The 20106-nt window shown below is 40.8% G+C and overlaps 1 protein-coding gene across 1 annotated transcript; it reads left to right on the forward strand.

Annotated features, from left to right (window-relative positions):
- Positions 1–3691: 3691 nt before the first annotated feature.
- On the forward strand, positions 3692–20093 carry stx18 (syntaxin 18). Its single transcript, XM_069678407.1, has 11 exons — positions 3692–3865; positions 13697–13764; positions 15577–15692; positions 15934–16011; positions 16220–16286; positions 16382–16473; positions 18220–18311; positions 18675–18733; positions 19116–19185; positions 19269–19349; positions 19448–20093. Exons 1-11 carry the CDS (start codon positions 3713–3715, stop codon positions 19541–19543), a joined length of 972 nt encoding a protein of 323 aa, XP_069534508.1. The 5' UTR covers positions 3692–3712; the 3' UTR covers positions 19544–20093.
- Positions 20094–20106: the final 13 nt, after the last annotated feature.

Genomic DNA, 20106 nt, shown 5'->3' on the forward strand with positions numbered 1-20106 from the left:
GTCACAGCACTCAGCTGTAACACGGTCTGGCACAACACTAACAAAGGAAATGAGCAAACCACACAGCAAATAACAGACTTTTATTCAACACTGTGGGCCCCACAGCTTACATCTGGGTGCCAACCCCAGTCACTTACAAATAAACGGATTTATGAGAAATATTACACACAAATTACTGAATTTGTCTAGACAGGACATAATTGTAGCTTTACTTACTCTGGCATGACCAAGTTCAACTTTCAGAAATATGTACAGTATATTGGTTTATGTCAAACATTTATAGCTTCCAAATTCGCACTTAAGGGTAAATGGCATGAATCAGCAAATAAACATTTCTCACAGTGTAAAACTATACACACGAGTTAGATTCCCCTGCCTTATAAACTTAACTAAATTACACTTCCCACAAAGAATACATTTGATTTCATGATTTAAAATGTGTATGTTATAATTCCACATGGCCTGTGGGAAAATATCTCACCTGGTAACATGAACGTAAAAATATAACGGAAAATATCTCACCTGGTAACATGTACGTCACAAGGTAACAATGTCACAAGGTAACGTGAGCTTCTTTTGAAGTGTCATTTTCCTCAAAATGTACTGGTAAGGATTACCTTTTTTCATTCTGTACATAAAAAGCTATGACTCTAGCTATTACCAATTCTAATCACTGTTTTCAGTCCCTTAAATTTGCTCAAATCAACAGTATTTATTCTTTTGAAGACCAAATTTTCATCCCAGATTTGGTTTAAAAAACTGATTGGAAACAAATGAAATATGTTTCATTACAGTTCGTATAGTTTTGCCATGATTTTTATGTCTTTTGGTCTGAGAGTCTGAAGTGTAAATAAGGCATCGTGAGGCTCCTAACATGATGACTTCCTTCATTTAAATTCTAAAATTATCCTATTCATTATAATGTGGTTAAGTGTTTAAGAACAAACTCGACTGTCTAGCTGTCTGTTTAATTGCAGTACACTTCAAACATTTCAAAAGACATCTGTAAGGACTATAATCATCCACAACATAATTTTTGGCATTATTAACAAACTTTTACGGTTTCATCAGGTTTTCCTGTCTGATGATCAGCATCTGTGATAATTCACAATTGTAATATTTTAAAATTTAGTGCTTTCTTTGCAACAATCCCTTGGCACAGACAAAATTACTGTTGGGCCACAACCCAAAAATCAGATATAAGTATATAAAAAATAAATTACTTTCTCCTAAAGAGAACACTGAAAACTTAGGTAGAGCACATGTACATTTCCTCATTCAAACACGAGTACAGGCTCGGTGCTCTGCAGACAAACAGAGGGACTACAGATTGTGCATTACAGACAATCACAGAACTGTAAGTACTTGTAAATACCTTGCTCAATGCTATACATGCTCAGCCTGTTTTTCAAATGTTGGTTGCACATTTGTAAGAAAGTTATTTTTATAGTGAGTTTAACAGGCTGAATTCTGAGTTGCAGTTGATAAATTTCTGCATGTTCAAACTACATCACAGAGAACACAGTATGTAGTGACCTTGACCCTGCTAAAGTACTTCCAGTATGGTCAAACTTTTAACTGAAAGGATAAGAGCAGTAGACCTAAATATTTCATTACATTTGAACTTATAAAAATACTACAGGTTCAGATTGAACAAAAACAAATCCTAACAATACTGCAATAATGCAACAGGCCGTTGTCTAAAACAGCTTCATTCCTTTGAAAGTTGCTCTTCCATTTGCTTCTTCATGAGCTTTATTTTTAGTGTGTAATATTCCTCTTGCAGCCTGAGGACTGTCTCTTGTCTTCTAAGCACACACATTTCCAAATCCATTCGCTCCTGCAAAGTTGTGCAGTGTGCAGCAGGTGTAGAGGTAGAGCATGGAGCATCTAGCTGTTCTGCAGAAGCAGTAAAGCCTGCAGCATGAGGGCTGAACTGCACTGAGAGTGTTTTGGGGATGTTGGTAAAAATATTAATTTTTTGTTCTACAGGAGAGGTGGATGGATCAGGATGCGTAGCGAGCTGGAGTTCTGTCAGTTGATGTTTGGCTGTGAATTGTTCATCGACTGAGTGGTCATTTACATCTTCATCACTGCAGGAAATACAAGAAGAGTACATATTTACAATAAATCATTTTATACAATTATGTTCTACTTTGAGATTATGCAAGTGACAAATTAAACATGTATTACCTGTTTTGTTGAGTTTGCATCATCTCTAAAACTGAGTCCTCTCTACCTTGTTGCAGCGTGTTTGAGAGGTTCATCACAGAAATCACAACTTGAGTCACAGTGCTTAACTGTTCAAGGGACAGGCCTTCTGTGAATGAAAAAAAACATGTCATGCTTTAATAGATGATAATACAATACATTAACCATTAACCACATTAACATCTAACATTTACTGAAGGATTAAAAAGTCTGATGGCTGTGGGTACAAAAGATCTTCTATATCTCTCCGTCCTGCAGCGAAGAGAGAGGAGCCGTCCACCACCGTTGTTTCTTTGGTCCATCAAGGTGTTATGACGTGGATGATCCGTGTTGTTTAGAATGGCCTCAACCTTCTTCACATGGTTGAAGTCTCCTGATATTATTAAAAGTGCCTCAGGATGTTTAGTCTGTATCCTGGCAACTATTTAATGGAGAACTTCACATGGAACTTCAGCAGTTGACTTGGGTGGGATGTACACCAGTACTGTTATGATGTGACTGAATTATCTTGGTACATAGTATGGTCGCATACCAACTGCCAATAATTCAATATCTGGACAACACATCTTCTCCTTGACAGCAACATGAGCAGGATTACACCATCTCTGGTTCACAAATAAAGCCAGACCCCCTCCTTCTCTCTTGCCACTAGCTTTAGCATCTCACCAGGCATATATTGTTGATGTAACACCACAAATTATAAGACTTCTTATTTCTGACAAGCAGCAAACTATCCTCCCATGTACCTGCTTGTTTTTTCTGTCGTTTGATCTCCTCCCTTGCCTTTGCCAGCAGATTTTCCCACTTTTTGTTACAGTCAGAAACAGTGCGCTGAATCTGTGGAAAGGCATTATTGATGGCTTGGGCAATTTCCTCCCAGGCTTGTTTTTTATCCTGTATTGTAACTCCAGTGCTGCACTTCCCTCTGATTATTCCTTTCCTCTCCTGCATTAACTGAGCAAGAAGAAGACACTCTTGGTCAGTCCAGTTAGGTCTTCGCTTTCGGGTGGACATCCCTTCAATAAGTTGTTGGGGCATTCTGAGAAAGAGACACAGATGGATCAGCTAACTTATTATCTGTAAGTACATTTGGTCCTTACTACATCATAGCAAATGCATACAGTGCAGAAAATTTAACATGCCTAACTTTAACAACATTATAAGGTATGATCATCTAACTGCCAGGTAAAGCATTCAACTTAAGTGTTTTTAACTTAAGTAATTATATTTAAGAGATTATTGAAATATTGAGATTTTCGGTTACCTGTAACACAGTTGAAGGTAAGAATAACTTGATACCAGGTCAGACACGTCCAGGATGTAAATACTATGAGGTACAGTAGACGCTGTAGTAAATAATAACTGATACAACCTTAAGGTAAAATGTAAGGCTTTTCTGCTCCGTCTCAGGGAAAATCCTCAGCGTCGCAGGACGATGGCGTCATCGCCTGGTGACGTGTCAGTTTGTTTACAGCGGTCCCTGAGCTGCAGTTGCACAGACATGGCTGTGGATATAACTTTACTTTTCAAAGCCAGCGTTAAGACCGTGAAAACGAGGAACAAGGCGATAGGAATAGGCTTTGACTCTACTAAAGATGAAATTTTCAAGAGGAGCAGACCGAAGAGCGGCTTCTCTCCGAAGGCGAAAGAAGTGGTGAGTGTTTGCTCAAGCTAACTTTGGCCAACTGAGCTAGCATCGACACAAACTGACTTTACATGTGATGACAGCCAAATACTGGACTGCGTTATTCAAATTGTTACCCCTGCTGTATTGTAAATGCTTCAGTAGGCAAAGAAATATATAGAGCAAGTAAGGCAATTATTCTAAGCTTTGTGTTGCCAAACAGAAACTCAATACGTAGTATGGTACAGTGTGTACCAGCTGTGCACAGTTAGCAAGGCCTCTTTCAACGTAAATGCTATATGAATTAAACGAGACTTATGCAATATTAATAAAATCCTCTATCACATTATTTAATATTGAGGAAGTAAATTGTATGCTTAATAGATGGATACAATGTTTGATAATTGATTAAAAAAATGATTGATACAATCACAAGCTACGTCTCAGGTTTGTGCAAATCAACTTTACTTTACCAAAGATCTGTCAATTAAAGCATTTCCATACTTTGACTCTTAGATCGTATAAATATCCAGTACGCTATAATTATATCGGAAAATGTATATAATCCTATAGTAAAAATAATCAAATTTGCTTTATGTTAAGTTGGAGGTAATCCATGTCTTTCTTCAACTGCATTTAATTTTACTCTTCTGATGGTTGTGCTGGTCTTAAAAAGCCTCCCATTTAGATCCTGTTACAAAATATTATTACAGTTTACCCTGGAGAGGACAAAATTCCTGCATCTGTTGTCATGTGTAAGGATCCAATACTTATTCAGTAAGAATGTATTGTATTTAATTTGGTTCAGTTTATTTAGGCTAAAGAGGCTGTCAAAATGAGTTTTAATAATTAATTTCCATTTTTTACAGCCTTTTAAAGACAACATTTATGATTTAGCTGATTTTATTTGTTTTCAGAAACAGTTTCACAACTTTATACAGGAGAAATATTCCCCTTATTGTCTTGATTTTTCATGTGTGCATAATTTTCTTTCAGTCAGACATCATGATCCTGTTACTCAGCATGTCAGAGCTTTCATTTATCCCTGTGAATACGTTAGTTATGTACTACTCTCAAATGGGAAACTACTTTTCCGCAAACCCCAATTGTTGTGTATTATGCTGCTTGACACTCACAGTGCTAGGAGGATTGGATGATGCTACACAGTTCAAACTAAATTATCTGTCTCAGACATGGTGGCGACGTCTTCTTCAGCCCTGCTAGCCTGTTTTGATTCACATCTTCTCCACCAACGTATTACAGCAGAATGTGAGCAGATCATGGCCAGCTACTATTATGAATCAGGGATTTTTTTTGTACAAATCAATATATTGACTTAAAGTTACAACAACTTAAAACTGGCATGTTAAGGACAAAACAGTAACTGTACAAACGGAGAGAATTCAAGACAACTGAAATAACAGCAATCATAAAAATGCATCAATTTTTACTTGAACCTAGGTCAGACGAAATAAATTGTCAAGCCCTGCCCATTGTGGGCAGAATGCATGAGTGCGCTGCTTGAGAGACAAAAGCTAAGTTGTGTGAAAATGAAAGCAGTCACATCGGGCCAACTGGCCACGCTCAGTAGTTTTGAGCCCAGAATATTTTGTGCCAACTGTCAGGTCTGAATGCCACTTTTCCTGTAACACTGACAGGCCTGGATTCTGGGCTTTGAACTGACCTGGAAAATTACCTGATGTGATCAAGAGTTAAGGCTGCCGAACTAATAAAAACAGACGTTCAATCAACTATAAATTGTAATTACGTTGTCAGCGAGGAAATTTTGATTTCAGGACCTCTGTTGAAAGACTTAACCTAGTTTTAGGAACTTTGACATAGCCCTAAATGTATTTGCAAAAACGGCTGTTTTGAACATTTTGTTATGGGACACTGGCCTCAATTAGTCCCGGATACTTCACTGAACATCTCAATTTTTTCCCTCCCATTGATGCATGGAAGCATCATCAATGGTTGGCAGTGGGAGAAGGCTCATTTGCAACTGAAAGGCTTTGCTGCAAGTCATACGTGTTGCTTCTACAGCCAGAAGTCCTTGGCCTGACATGAATATCATGAACACAACTTCTTCAAAGGCACCTTGAAGAGCCACTTAACGTTTCCCAAGGGGAGTCGGGACTTTAAGTCGTACCTGATGTCTCCAACCATCCGTCTGAGCCCGGTCACAGCAGCGCTGCACAACCAGGGTTTTGTTTTGTTCAGTTACATTGATATTAGAAATGGTGGTTTAATAAAAGCAGTGGTGCTGATTCAAAGAAACCCAAACCTATCCTGTGGTGCCTGCCCTCTGCTCTCCTCCCCCCCTACCGCTGTCTCCCTCGCGCTGCAGATATAATCTCAAAGCATCTCGGTGAAGCAGCTTTTGTAGAAATTGAAATTGCGAGTTTGGAATGTCCTGACTGCTTACAGTTATGTCGCGGTTTTCACCCACAACTCAGCTCTCCATTCTTCTCCGTGCAGCCTGACACAGGCGGCTTCTTTTTTTTTATACAAGAGCCCTCTTCACATGTATGATTCCATAAACATGCTGCAATAACATTTTCTTTCGGCTCTCGAACAATTTCTTGGGGAAAGCCGATCCTCCCAAGAGCCAGTGATTAAAGGTGGAAGATCAAAACAGAGAAAATATTAAATTAGGTCCCCAGTAACAATGTTGACGGCCGGCGCATAATGCACAACAGATGTGGGTTCCCTTCAAGACATGCAGAACTCTTCGCGTTCCCACTGAAGCTTCACAAAAATAGAAAGGAAACATCAAAGTTGACAAATACACAGTGGTCCTATGAGGCCTTTTCCCTCTCAGAAAGCTGCTCGATGAGAAAGGAAATGTTGCTTCTTTCAAGGCAATGCAAAAAAAAAAAAGTGGCTTGATTGACTAATAAGAGGGCCAGTGTTTACAGGGTGGGGCTCGGTCAGGGGAAACTTCTGCCTCACGGTTTGGGGTCGGTTTGGGGCACTGTGATCTCCATTTCACCGCTCACCTCGTCCCTCTCCGCAGCACGCTGCCCTTCTCCAGTTTAAATGGAGGAGGTCACTTTAAAATTGGTAAATTGTGTGTAGAAAATAGTGCTCGGCTCCCCACTGTGCCTTTAGTATTGGTATTCCAAAATTGGCTCCTTCTCGCTGTGTTTTCTTAGAAACCCTGAAAAGTGTGGCCGTCAGCCAGCACTTAGAAGTATGTTGTGCTTTTAGGGTGAGGGGTCTTCTCTTTGATAACTTTCACATTGAAATAGTATCCTCATATAAACTCAAATATATTTTTCAAAGCCAAAAATGTTTTTTTAAACATTTGAAATCCATAAAAGTTATGAATAAATATATCAGCCAAAGAAAGTCAGATGTTTTCCCGGTGAAACACACTTGGAAATATTAAATCAGTTATTGCAAATTTCGAACATTTAAAGGGGTTTGAAGTATAATTTTATGATACTTTTGATGGTGTCATTAAAGTGAAACTGTCATATTTTTTGCAGATTTGTTGCATACCACTTGTGCACAGCCACTGCAGCAGATGGTGTACAGCAGTGACATTTATGAGTTGGCATTAATGTCAACCATGCAGGGAATAAAAAGTGTGGGAATTTCCCCTTTTTATTATAATGCCTAAACGTTGATGGTAGAAGCACAAAGTAATGTGGTGCAGCAGCTTCATTAATATTCACAGAATAACCTTCACAGATCCTATAAATACTTCAGAGACTTAAAAAGCATCTTGAATTGTTCAGAAGTTTGCAATCTGTAATTTTATGCACAGTTAAAACTAAACTCTTTAATACCGTCTCTCATCAGGTCCCCGTGTTGGCACACAGGTAAAACCATGCTGGCATACAGCTGTCAAAGCCGAGGCTGTGCTCAGTCAGTGCCTCGGCCATGGGGAAGTGATTTGCAGGGATCACTCCGAGATGAACATGCTGCTAAATGGTCTCTTTACCAGTTGGCCTAATCTCTGCCATGTTTTCCCACAAAAGCCGGGCAAATTGAATTTTGAGGCATCTGCTGTCAGGCCCCGAGCACAGGCTCGATTTTGTTTCTCTGCGTGCAGCAAAATGTCTTTGTACGATTCGGGAAAATAAAAGAGGAAACTGTGGTGAAATGCAGATTCACAGATGAATGTCAAACTGTAAATCATGAGACAGATATTCTGCAGCATTTAAGCAGAACAATAGTTACGTTCAGCTCAGTAGACAACGCTTGACTTTTAAACCTTTTAAAAATGTAAATCTGTAGCTCGACTGAAGCAGCAGCTGTTGACACTTTTTGAAGAATGCTGTCAGGGTTTGTCATTAGACAGTTGTAGTTATTGTGATTTACAATCACTGAAATACTTCTAATACAGAAGACAGCAGGCTGCATACTTGACCCTGACGCTGAAGAACACAAAGTCTGAAGCATGAAACTGCAACAGATGTGTTCCTGTGCTCGGAGACAGCGCTGAAAGAGAGCTCTGTTCTTTTTGTTCTACATTAAGATGTTAGTCCAATGAGACACGGGGTATTTATTATGCGTCGTCATTTCACATTGAGAGCGCATGCATCAAGTGAAACTAAAGCAGCTAGTGTTGTTTAGCTAACAGTAAACATGTTTATTTTTCAGTTGTGGTCAGCGTTCGTGTACAGCAGATGAAGGGGATTGTTTAAGACGCAGGTCAACAGAGGAGGATTGTTTTCAGAGTGGAGCTCAGATAGTCTGTGTGCTGCCTCCGAGGTGCAGACCTTACAAGTCGTGTTTGCATGTCAAGTCGGAGTATTTTTAAGATTTGTCATCTACACAGCACAGCTGAAATGTCATTTGTTTCCAGGCGTACAGACTTTGTGATAGCTGTTTTCTCCATACGTCAAGTTGTATGACTTTATTCCATTCATACGTAATGTACAAAACCCTGAAGCTTTTTTATGTGCACGAATCTTCTGTTTTTTTCCTGGTTGTGCTACCTTTTAAATTTCAATCCACAGAGGAAAAGTGTATTCCTGCTCAGCTGTGAGCTTAAAATTAAGCAACTGACCCTCAGCATCTTCTGCTGTTTACTTGTAATTGTCCACATCTGATGTATTTTATCACATTTTATCATCTAGCAAAATACTAAGGGATCATCACTCACCCTGTCTTCATTTTTTTCACAAGCAGATCACAAGTCTTGACAAAAAAATGATTGGTTTTTAATACAAGTGACGTTTTCAGTTTTCACATCTAGCATCCGTTGTTCTGCCCTTTACCGTGATTTTTTTTTCTTAAGGGGTAGAGGGAAAAGTCGAAATTGACAGAACAGACATTTTTTTAATAATAGGTACTAAAAAAATAGATAATAGGTTAAACAAAGCTGAAACCAGAAACAACTTCCTCATGTGTATGCACACAGTCCAAACTACCGGGCAATGACAGAGCAACAGCCTTCCTGTTGGAAAGGTGTGTGCAATGGGAAGTGATATGAGTAACACTTTTAAGGGCTAGTCAGTTACTTTGGCATGAATACAACGAGCATGCTGATCAATCAAACTCGTCAGTTAGATGGAAAGATTGAATAGGAGGACGGGAGGGAACCTTTTGTGAAGTACCTGATAAACCAGAAAACAGGACACGATATAGCAGGATTCCAAGAAACTATGACATCATCAAACTCCTTCTTAAGATCCTTCTGTTTTAGAGACTGCAGCACGTCTGTGTTTGTTTGCTCTCTTGTCTATGTGATTGTGACCTGTCTTCCACAACATTGTCTCTGTTTTGATCAATTTATTTTCTTGTCCAAGTTTCCCCAGTTAGCTCCAGCCGATACATGTGTTTCCAGTGAAATTGATTGTTTAAACACGATTTAGTGGCTTTAAAATGCGGCCGTTTCCTTTCCAATGAATCACACCGCAGGGCCTGTCTCGGCGATGATCTAAGTTTCATGTTGTCATTGACAAAGATGCCCTTTTTAATGCCTTTAATTTGTTGTTAAGTGGGAGAAGACATAGAGATGCTACACAGTGTTAGAGCTCAATGGCACCTATGTTGTTGTCTCAGCTTCTTTACAACATACAGTATCTGCACTGATGGGCCTTAGTGTCTGTTTCTTTACGTCTTGTATCCTGTATGATCAAAAATGAACAAACACAAGACTGCGTTCATTAACGGCTTATTACGTCTTTGTATGTAAATAATCAAAACACATTAATACAACCGTAGCACATATAAAAAAAGGTCAAAGATCTCATTCATAAATAGTCTTTAAAAGTTTCTTTAATGGTGCTTTTTGTTTGTTTATAGATCTTAAGACTAAACTGAACCCTTTAAAGAGTCTGAAATAAACATGATAATAAAATCAACATGCAGCAGAGTCTCCTCGCTGAAGCATCCTCTCTGTATCAGGGCCTCATACCTAAACACAACCTCGCATGGCGTCAGTGAGGATCGCCCGGGGTCAGGACACACAGTCAGGGACTTAAACCAAAGCGGGCCAGTCATCATCAAACTCCGTCAGTTACCTGGATTTAACAAAACAAAGAGCCATCCAAGCTCTTTGGAAATCTGCTGGCTAAGCCTTTTCTCTTTTCTTCCTCATAATAATCCCCCCTGATGGTTTGTTTGGGCTCGACCGGGGCTGGAGGGAAGCAGGGGGAAGGAGAAAGTGAGGAGGTAAAGTGGGGGTCTTTGATGATGACGAGATTAGATGTAGCCCGGCAGACTGTCTCCTTCTGCCTTTCGCTGCGAGCTCTGCCTCACACACACCTATGGCTGCTACACACACACACACACACACTCAGTCATATAGCTACATACACATGTATACGGTGGGCTGCATGCACAAGGCCACCCCCTTCCTCATTGTTGAGGAATTACTTGCTCTTTAGGGTCTTAAGTTACAAGAGCAATTGATCCCCCTGACCCCCTGCAAACCCTTGAGGTTGTGCTGGGAATCTGAGCTCCAATGTATACACACAGGAGACAGCTCAACCCCCAGAGCAGCACTCTTGACACTCCCCGGCACCCCCAACACACACACACACACACACACACACACACACACAAATACACACCTCCTTCATTTGTTGTCTGACTCGGCATGTTCAACGCTGTGGCTTTAGCACTGCCTGCTGGTGAAGAGGGCGCGGCACCATGGACAGAGCTCTGCAGGCAAATGTGGGTAGCTGCAGCCATGCGCTCATTACTGCTGAAAATATAATTTAACCTAAAAGATAAATTAGTCAGGCCCTTCGAGAGGATATATTTTCCACTTTGTGGCATAGTCACACAAACTGAGCACTGCCACATCTCATAAATGTGCTTCCACAGCGGTCTATTTAACTATAAATAAACATTTTACCACCAGATCTGAGATAGAGGAGTCAAAGGCTTAATAAGATCACTTCGTTACAATTGACACATCTTAAGCACCCAAAGGCCCGGATATATTCCTCCTCCACAAAAATATATTGAGAGGAGTTTTACAAGATGAGATCAGAGCAGCAGTTAACAGACTAAAGATTATTGTCTCGTTAAATACGCTCATTGTTTATAGAGTCCAAGGTTACGTCATAAAATTCTTAATCATCACAGAAGACGATAAAAACAGAGAATATTAACTCTTGAAAAGCTGGAGCGTGTCAGGAGGAAGAGTGTATCACATAAAAAGAACATGCATTGCAAAGCTACCTTTCCATCTCCACATGTTGGAGGACGTTCCATACAAAGGTTAAAACCAGAGATCACACGACTGACCATGTTTTGAAGTTATAATCTCGTTCTCTTTGGCCGCATCTACGTCGATAAATGGTAATTGCGGGAGCACACTTTCCAGATATCCAGACAGTGTCTCATGTGTGACGTCCACAGTTGCCTCCGGTTGTAACTTACTTACAGATGTTTCCTTTTTAGACTGTTTTCCTTCAACTGAGCGTCCAATTTGTTTCTTTTTCTTTGGATTTTCACATATTTTTGAAGTTGTATCTGTAGTCATCGATCTTTTCTTTGTTTGTTCAGCCATAGTAGATTACTGTTTACTCACAACACTTGCAGAGACCGGGAAAAGTGCGAAAGTCGCCACAGACACCCAGTCCATAATAATACAGCAAATGCAAAGGCTTCCATCAGTGGGCCATAGCCTCATTGTGTCACCTCATTCGGCGATAGATAGTGACTTAACAGACATTTACAATCTTTGAGATTATTACTTTAAGTTTTGTTTTAACAATACTGAAGCTGGTGCAATCTCTGATATGGAGTTGAGCTCCACCTTCTTGTCGCTCTTACTGGAAAGGCTGATTGTCCAAAGTCAGTTTTGTTAAATTTATCTCAACAGTCATCTCTCGCCTCTTGCTGATGCTCTGGTCTCCCCAGCATTGTTCCTGCAGAATGACACACGTTGTTTAAGTGGTGGTGGTTTTGATGAGTCTTTTCCTCATGTCTACAAACCAAAGAAAGCTGTCGAGGGTCAATACATTGTACAGTCAAATATAAAACACCAATCGGAAAGAACAGAGAAGACAACAAACTAGATGCCACAACTAAAAACCAGCTGCTGCTTTGGATTACAAAAAAAACAATGTGTCATTGTCTCTACTGAAGATAAATATTATAGTGTCTGAAAGCATCCTTTAATTGCTGTAAAAAGTAGTAACTTTCCGTCCAACAGGAAACGCAGAACATAAAATGAAGCAGCTCATTCATCAGAACTTTAATGGCTGTAAAAAAAAAATCCTTATAATCTCTCAGGAGCTGTTTTCAAAGCTTCTTTAGTGACTGAGACGCGACAATATTTTGAAAGACTTTGAACCATAAAGAAAGGTTCTCTTCTCACATGAACCCCCTCTAAGCTCTGAACAACAATTAACTCTTGACCTCTAATAATTGTATTATTACAGGGGTTGAGTTTGGGCCCCACAGCATGTGTGTCATACGTCACTGTATCGCCGTCTAAACCAAAGAAGGGCTTCTTAGTTTCTCACAAATTGCTCTGCTCTGTTTGCCTTGACACCTTCTTTCTCTGTTGAAAGATGCCATTTTTTTCAGATGTCAGCTCGAATGAAACACCGCTCCGGGTCACCGTGACACTCGGACTGAATGTTGAGAGAGACATTATTAGACGGCCGGTGCCAGGTTACCCCTCACAGCCAAGGCAATTTGATAATTGAGGCTGTTAGAGCGAGAAGGCCGAAGGCCGAAGACAGCGTCGTTATGCTATCAAAATAATCTCCCACGCTCTGAGGTCGCTGTCACAGTCACACTCATTGTGTCATTTTTCAATCCTCAGCTTGTCTGACTTGTGTCTTCTCCTGCGTCTCACAGAGCTCGCTGTGTGTGCGTACTCACACCCACTCGCGCCCTGCCAGCACGGCTCTGTGGACAGGGAAGCAATTTGGTCTTTTTTTAATATTTGACCCAATTACAGGAGCAAATATTGGATGGAAGCAAGTTTCCTCTGGTTTCCCTGTGCGCACACACACACACACTCGGACATTTCTCAGTGATAAATAGCAACACATCATGAATTTAAAGCTTATTGGACATCACTCTGTCAGTGCTCTGTATGCAGCCGCTCATGGTTTTATTTATGCGCGCTGTTTGACGAGGAAATTGCAGGTTTGATTTTTGTATGTCCCAGACTTGATGAATTGTCAAAGCAAATATTGAGATTTCACAGAGATAGACGGACATTGGTCGCCTGTCACATCCAATAAATACAAGATTATGCATTTGCTCTGGCTCTGAGGAAAATAGTTTCCTGGTACACGTCTCCAAACTCTCATTTAAGCCGTGTTGACACGGCTGACATATTTAAAGGAGCGACTGAGGCGTAGCTTTTAAAGAGACTCATTGACATGAAGGTTGTGCAGCAGACTAATGCTTCTTCTCACTTTTTCTTGGCAGATCACAAACATCACCAAGCTCAAAGACTTTCTGCTACAACACAGGAAAGATTATGTGAGCGCCGGAAGGTAAGCCTCTCCAAACAGTCGCGGTAATCCTCCACAATCAACAGCAGCAGAGGTAAAACCCTCCGAGGCTGCAGGGGAGGGACGAGCACTTTGATTCTGACAACATTCATAGAAGGTCAGGAGTCAGGGCTCTGCTTTAACGTCCCCTCAGATATGTCTGCAGTGTGTGCTGCAGGGGCCGTCTGCTGGCACGGGGTCAGCAGCGAGTAGGGTGGTCCGCGGCGGCAGGCTCCAGTCTAATTGTGTGGAATAATTGAGCTGCAACCAAGTGAAGAACAAATCACGCCCTGGGACTAATCCAGGCCTTCCTCCCCTTCAAGGCCCACTCTGTGTTTGGTAGGTGTGGGTGTGTGGAGCAGCCCCGTGTTTTGTTAGGTTTGTTGATAAAGTCTCAACAGAGCACATTAACTAAACATTAGAGATGTAGATGGGTGGAGTGCAGCCGTATTTAGCGCTGGGAAAATCCATCAAGAAGCCATCAGAGGGCCGTGTGCAAGTCTTTCGTGGTTCCGGTCTTCAGATTTTCTTATCGACTTCCTTTTTCTGCCAAGGACTGAATTATTCTGAAATCACTGTAAAATCTTTGTGGAAGTAGTTAAGATGGTTATCATTGCAGAGCAACTGTGTCAAAGAGTATTATATGTTACATCATGTAACCACTGAATATTAAACAAAGGTCATTCTCTGGGTGTGGTAAGCACTGCAATTCACCTTTGTGTTTGTTTTACTTTCAGGCTGCTGCTAATTATTATTTCCGCCATCTATTCATCTGTTAATTCTTTTTTTCAATAATGTAATATAAAGAAATTATTTTTTTCATTTTAGCTTTAGGTAGATTATCAAAATAGTTGCTGATTAATTTTCCACTGGTCATTTCAGCTTCAGGTTTATTATGTTTGCATGTAAAAATATACACGCATACTAGAAATTACAATTGATTAAACCATCCATCCATTATCTATACTGCTTATCCTGTCCAGGGTCATGGGGGGCTGGAGCCAATCCCAGCTGTCATTGGGTGGACTGATCAGCAGTCAATCACAGGGCTGACACATAGAGACAGACAACGCTCGCACTCACACCTACGAGCAATTTAGACACCTAACGAGCATCTCTTTGGACTGTGGGAGGAAGCCGGAGTACCCGGAGGGAACCAATGCATGCACGGGGAAAACATGCAAACTCCACACAGAAAGGCCCCCTACGTCCAGACTGGGATTTGAACCAGGAACCTTCTAGCTGTGTGACAGTGCTGACCACTGCACCACCGTGCAGTCCTGATTAAACCAGTCATCAAAAAATCCACTATTATGACAGAATCATCAGCAGCCGTCTGTGTTCTCAGCTGAGACGCGTTATGTCTTAGTTGTCCACCAGAGGGAGACATTGAGCCTCAACCCTTATAATGTGCAGTTAGAAGGTCCTGTTGTATGTTCCAGCAACTATCGTGGTTATATCTGTGTGGCGTTTGCGTGCTCTCCTCATGTTTGTGCAGGTTTTCTCACATTTATTCAGTTTCCTCAAAGTAATAAAAAGGAGCTCAGACGAAATGGAAACTCTAAATTCAATCATATGTATTGAAGCTTGACTGTATGCTATACATCTCTGCCTCATGTAATCCTGAATAGAAATATGTATGTTGCGCAGAAACATGAATATTAAGGAGCAAAAATACATCTGTCTTATTTAATCTAGTCTAATACTAGTGTAGTATTTAGGCAGCTTGTATTAAAGATGTACTTTGTCTAAATGTTCAGCTCTTTAAAAATGTCCACAAAGTATATAAACTGTGATTGTTTTTGTGTTTTGCAGCCTCATCTCATCAGATCTGACCCGTATGACGGACAATGAGCGCGACCAGATTGACCAGGATGCTCAGATCTTCATGAGGACCTGCTCGGAGGCCATCAAGCAGCTACGCAATGAAGGTGTTTGCCCGTTTCACTGTTATTACAAACGTAAAACAATGCCTGTATGTGCTAGCTTTGTTCTCATTGTGCAGCATAGTGCGAAGATACACCTCTTAGATTTTAATTTTCAAACTCGGCTTTGAACAGTGTTGACTTTCAAAACATCGGTGGGGAGCTCAGAGGAAATGAGATTTGTCTGTACTTCTTGGCAGTGTAAGAAAAGCCGAGAGTTTATCTTTAATAAGTGAATGTTTTACAGCGGAGAAGCAAGTGACATCAACCCAGATAAAGGAGCACAGGGGGGCGGTGCTGGACCTCATTGAAATGTATCTGAGAGGTGAGTTCATGCGAGTCATCACAACTCAGACAGCACAAGCTTTATACCTTATCGTCTATGAGCTGATTTATATGCAGCTAACAGATTGCCTTAAGGACTTACACTGTCTCAGGGAGAAGTGTGAATGCACTCATAGGGCACCCCTCAAATCACTGAGCAAACATTGTGTCACACAGGACTGCATGGTGACATCATGTGTGTTTTTTAGGAGTATGTAAGCTGTACTCTGAGCAGAGAGCGATCAGAGTCAAGAGGATGGTGGACAAAAAGAGGCTGTGAGTGTTTTATATCTCCTGCTATGTACTTCAAAAATCACTCACATTGTTTATGCAACTTTAAACACCACTGATTCAAATGGCTCTGGTTTCAGATCGAGACTGGCACCAGAGCACCACAGTCGGGTGGTGAAAGCACCAGAGGTTGAACCCACGGAGGAGAAAACTGTCAAGGAGGAAAGTTCTGGTGAGTTAGTGAGTCCCCCGATACACTCAACTCGTATTCTGTTGCACACAAAGACATCCCTGTTTTTACTTGTTCTTGTGTATTTAGTTATTCTGTGCCCTGTAAAGTTCATGTTTCCTGTGCGGCTCAAGAATGGGAACAGTGACAGGGTTAAACATTCTGAAACTAACATACGTTTGCTCAGAAATACCTTTACCTTTGTGCTACCTACAACTGACAAAAGTGCTTCCCTTCTGCAGCCGTCTAAAGGCAGCAGAACCGAAGCCTCTTATTTTAAAAGCTCCTTGCCACAGTGCAGCACTATTATGATTTATTGACAGTACTTAGATTACATCACTTTACATTGTAATTTTGCATTATGCAATCCAAACCCTCAGGTGTGGGGAATTGTTCATATCTACGGAAACATTTCACACTTCACAATGACGGATCTTCCCAGATATCTTAAGATAAAAGTTCCTTGTCCTTTCTGCTTTGCTTAACTTTCTCAGGTCCATCGTTCACATATAAATGTCACTATGTTGTGTTACCCATTAATGATGAACATAAAGCTTAGAGTTAAGTTTGATAGAAGTGAGGCAAACTTTAAATTGTCTTCATTATCATAACCGCTTTAAGAGGTTTATTATGCAAAACAATTTAAACTACTTAAAGGGATAGTTCAGTTTCTTTGAAGGGGGGTTGTATGACGGACAATGATCAATAGTAATTGTACTAGTACAGTAGAGAACAGTCAGCACGGCCCTGTTAGGAAAAGCTGGCCGCAGTTCGTACACAGAAGCTAAGCTAATCACTGCTGCAGACGGGGTCACAAGTACCACATACTTTAGCCACTTAAAAGAGTCCTACATATAAACAAACATGTCAGTTTAAGTGTACGCTGTCATTTAGTTTTTTTATCCCCGGTTCAGCTTGACGCCAGACAGCTCTTTCCCTCGGCACTATGTCTCACACAGCACATCGGCCCTGTAAACGTACGCATGCAGCCCACGATATCGGATCAGCTGTTTGGGTCAGCAGTGTGTGCCGTTCACGGTGGGGACTAGAGGATGTTGTTTTCCTATGCATGCCATAGGAGGATAAAAAATCTGAACTATCCCTTTAAAGACACTGCTTCATCAACCTTATTATTTCTTATTATAAACAAATGTAGAACTTCTTTAATGATCGTCTTGGAGACTTTTGCTTTTATTTGACCAGAAGTAAAGACTGATTTCCAAAAACTTTTGTTGTATTGCTTTCAGTTCAGAATTACACATTATTCATATAATGTTATATAATACCATCTCTGTGCTTCGCACTTAACACACCTCATTATGTGTGAGGGAAACATGGTAACTGGACTTTATAGTATCTCCACAATCTCACCTCGCTGCTGAGCCTCTCAGACAACAATAATATTTCAGTACCTGAAGACGTCCCTCGTCACTCTTATCTCCGTTTAATGAGTCTTTTCCTCGAGCACCGCTGAGAGTGCTCAGCCATGATTGGAGATGAGTAACATCTCGTGAAAATGATTATCCCCACACACTCCTGCAGTTTATATTACATCTGTTTTCAACACTTGGGTCCAATATGGTGAAATGCAAAGTGATTTCAGAGGAATCCCCACTACATAATCACACTGGGTTATAATTGCCCTTTTTATAGAGGGAATCAGCAGCTAAATGAGCGATTCAGATGAACAAAGTGAATGACTGAACTGTTTTGGAGACACATGAAGACTGTCTGTTTTCTCTCCTGTAGAGAAAAGTGTGGCTGAGGTCCCGGAGAACCCGGTCAACCTGTGGGAGGAGGGCCGAGTGGAGGACGAGCTCTCTCCTGAGGAGATCCAGATGGTGCGGCACCTCAGACATCATCATTCAGTTTTCATGTCATACAGTTTATGTTGATTTTAAATGTGCATGTGTGTTTCATGAATGTACAGCTACACTTAGACAAGGGTTAAGAACACGAACATTGCCTTTCTGAGGGGGGTTTAGGGAGGAGAATTAGTTTGTAGAGGTCATAATAACTCTAATTTGAGTTAATCAGTCGAGGTTAATCACACAAAACAACACAATTAATCCACTTTTTGTTTGGTTTGGCTTTGTGGTTCAGATTATCCAGCATATCCAAACTTCTAGTTACACTGAACAAAGATCTGACATCTACAAGCTTTTATTGATGAGGATGTTTTATGATTGTGTGTCTCTGTGTAGTTTGAGCAGGAGAACCAGAGGCTGGTGAGTGAGATGAACAGCCTGGTGGATGAAGTCAGGTGAGTCTCTTTCTTTTTTATTAAGTCTGCTCTGTTCCCTGTTATCACACACATGAGTTATGTGGATCAGTGACAATAACAATACAATTATTAACAAAGGAGCTGTTTCCCTTCCCTTCCCCTCCCTGCCACTAAATTACATCATCATAGTAACTGAAACACCAGGTGAGGGAGACAACAATTATATAATATACCAGGATGAAAGAACAATGATTTTAAGATGATAGCATAGCAGAGAAAATGACGGTTTTTTGTATTGATTTTAAAATGACCAACCAGCTGCCCCCTCCCCTGTCGTGCTAGTGATTTATAGGAGGGCTTAAAGATCTTAGACACAACCTTTTTTATGGGGTATTTCATGCGTTCTTTTTGTGCTCGACAGGCAAATCGAGGGGAAGGTGGTGGAGATCTCTCGACTGCAGGAGATCTTCGCAGAGAAAGTCTTGCAACAGGTTCGTTCATCTGGTTGTTTAAAAGTAGTAGTTTAAAAAGAAGTTGAACATTAAGTGATTGTTCGTCGCTATTTCCTTGACAGGAAACTGAGATAGACAGTATTCATCAGCTGGTGGTGGGTGCTACAGAAAACGTCAAAGAGGGCAACGAGGATATACGAGAGGTAACACACCTGAAGGGAACAGCCCATTTCATACTTCCTTTCGTCGATGTCGATTAATCTGATCAGTAAAATATGCGTCTGTTTACTTCTATCACCAGGCAATCAAAAACAACGCCGGCTTCCGGGTTTGGATCCTGTTCTTCCTGGTCATGTGCTCGTTCTCTCTGCTCTTCCTGGACTGGTATGACAGCTAACACAACTAGCCAGTATGGACTCTGTACGACAGGAAGACGTCCGGCTCCGGCACATAAGGAAGTGATGTACAACACTGAGACTGAATGTACAGTTTACCACGCTGGACCTGGTGTACAAAGTAACAGATTAACTCCTCATGAAGAGCCAGTGTCCAAGTGAAGGCGCCAGTTTGTTCTATCTATCTATCTTTAATGTTTAAAGCACTTCTGTGGAGGCAAGCTTTGTATGGATCACTGAGTCAACTGTGTGTGTTTGGACTCCCCGTCTACGTCTACACCTAAAAGCAGCTATATTGGCAGCAACTTTTATTGTTTGACTGGCTTAAAAAAATAGCTTTCATTTGATCCCCAGACAGGCAGAACACCGACTTTCTAATGTACACTATTTAATTAGATTATACACCTGTGTCCTTTAATGACATTAATTAAACCTCGCTGTTAAATGCTGAGAATATTTTGCTTTTTTGCAGCAGAACTAATTATTTGATATCAATCACAGCACAACTGTACTGACTGTCTAGTAAAACTACGCAATTCTCTTAATTAAATTCTGTCTCTTCTTT

Source organism: Semicossyphus pulcher, unplaced genomic scaffold (genome assembly GCF_022749685.1).
Source record: "Semicossyphus pulcher isolate SPU_LCO1_2020_fin unplaced genomic scaffold, fSemPul1.0.p SCAF_3, whole genome shotgun sequence".
Lineage (NCBI taxonomy): Eukaryota > Metazoa > Chordata > Actinopteri > Labriformes > Labridae > Semicossyphus > Semicossyphus pulcher.

Coding starts and splice junctions, on each gene's coding strand:
- stx18 (XM_069678407.1), top strand. CDS start 3,713: ATGGCTGTGGATATAACTTTACTTTTCAAAGCCAGCGTTAAGACCGTG. Junction 18,312..18,674: donor CTCCTGAGGAGATCCAGATG/GTGCGGCACCTC, acceptor GTCTCTGTGTAG/TTTGAGCAGGAGAACCAGAG. Junction 19,350..19,447: donor GCAACGAGGATATACGAGAG/GTAACACACCTG, acceptor TTCTATCACCAG/GCAATCAAAAACAACGCCGG.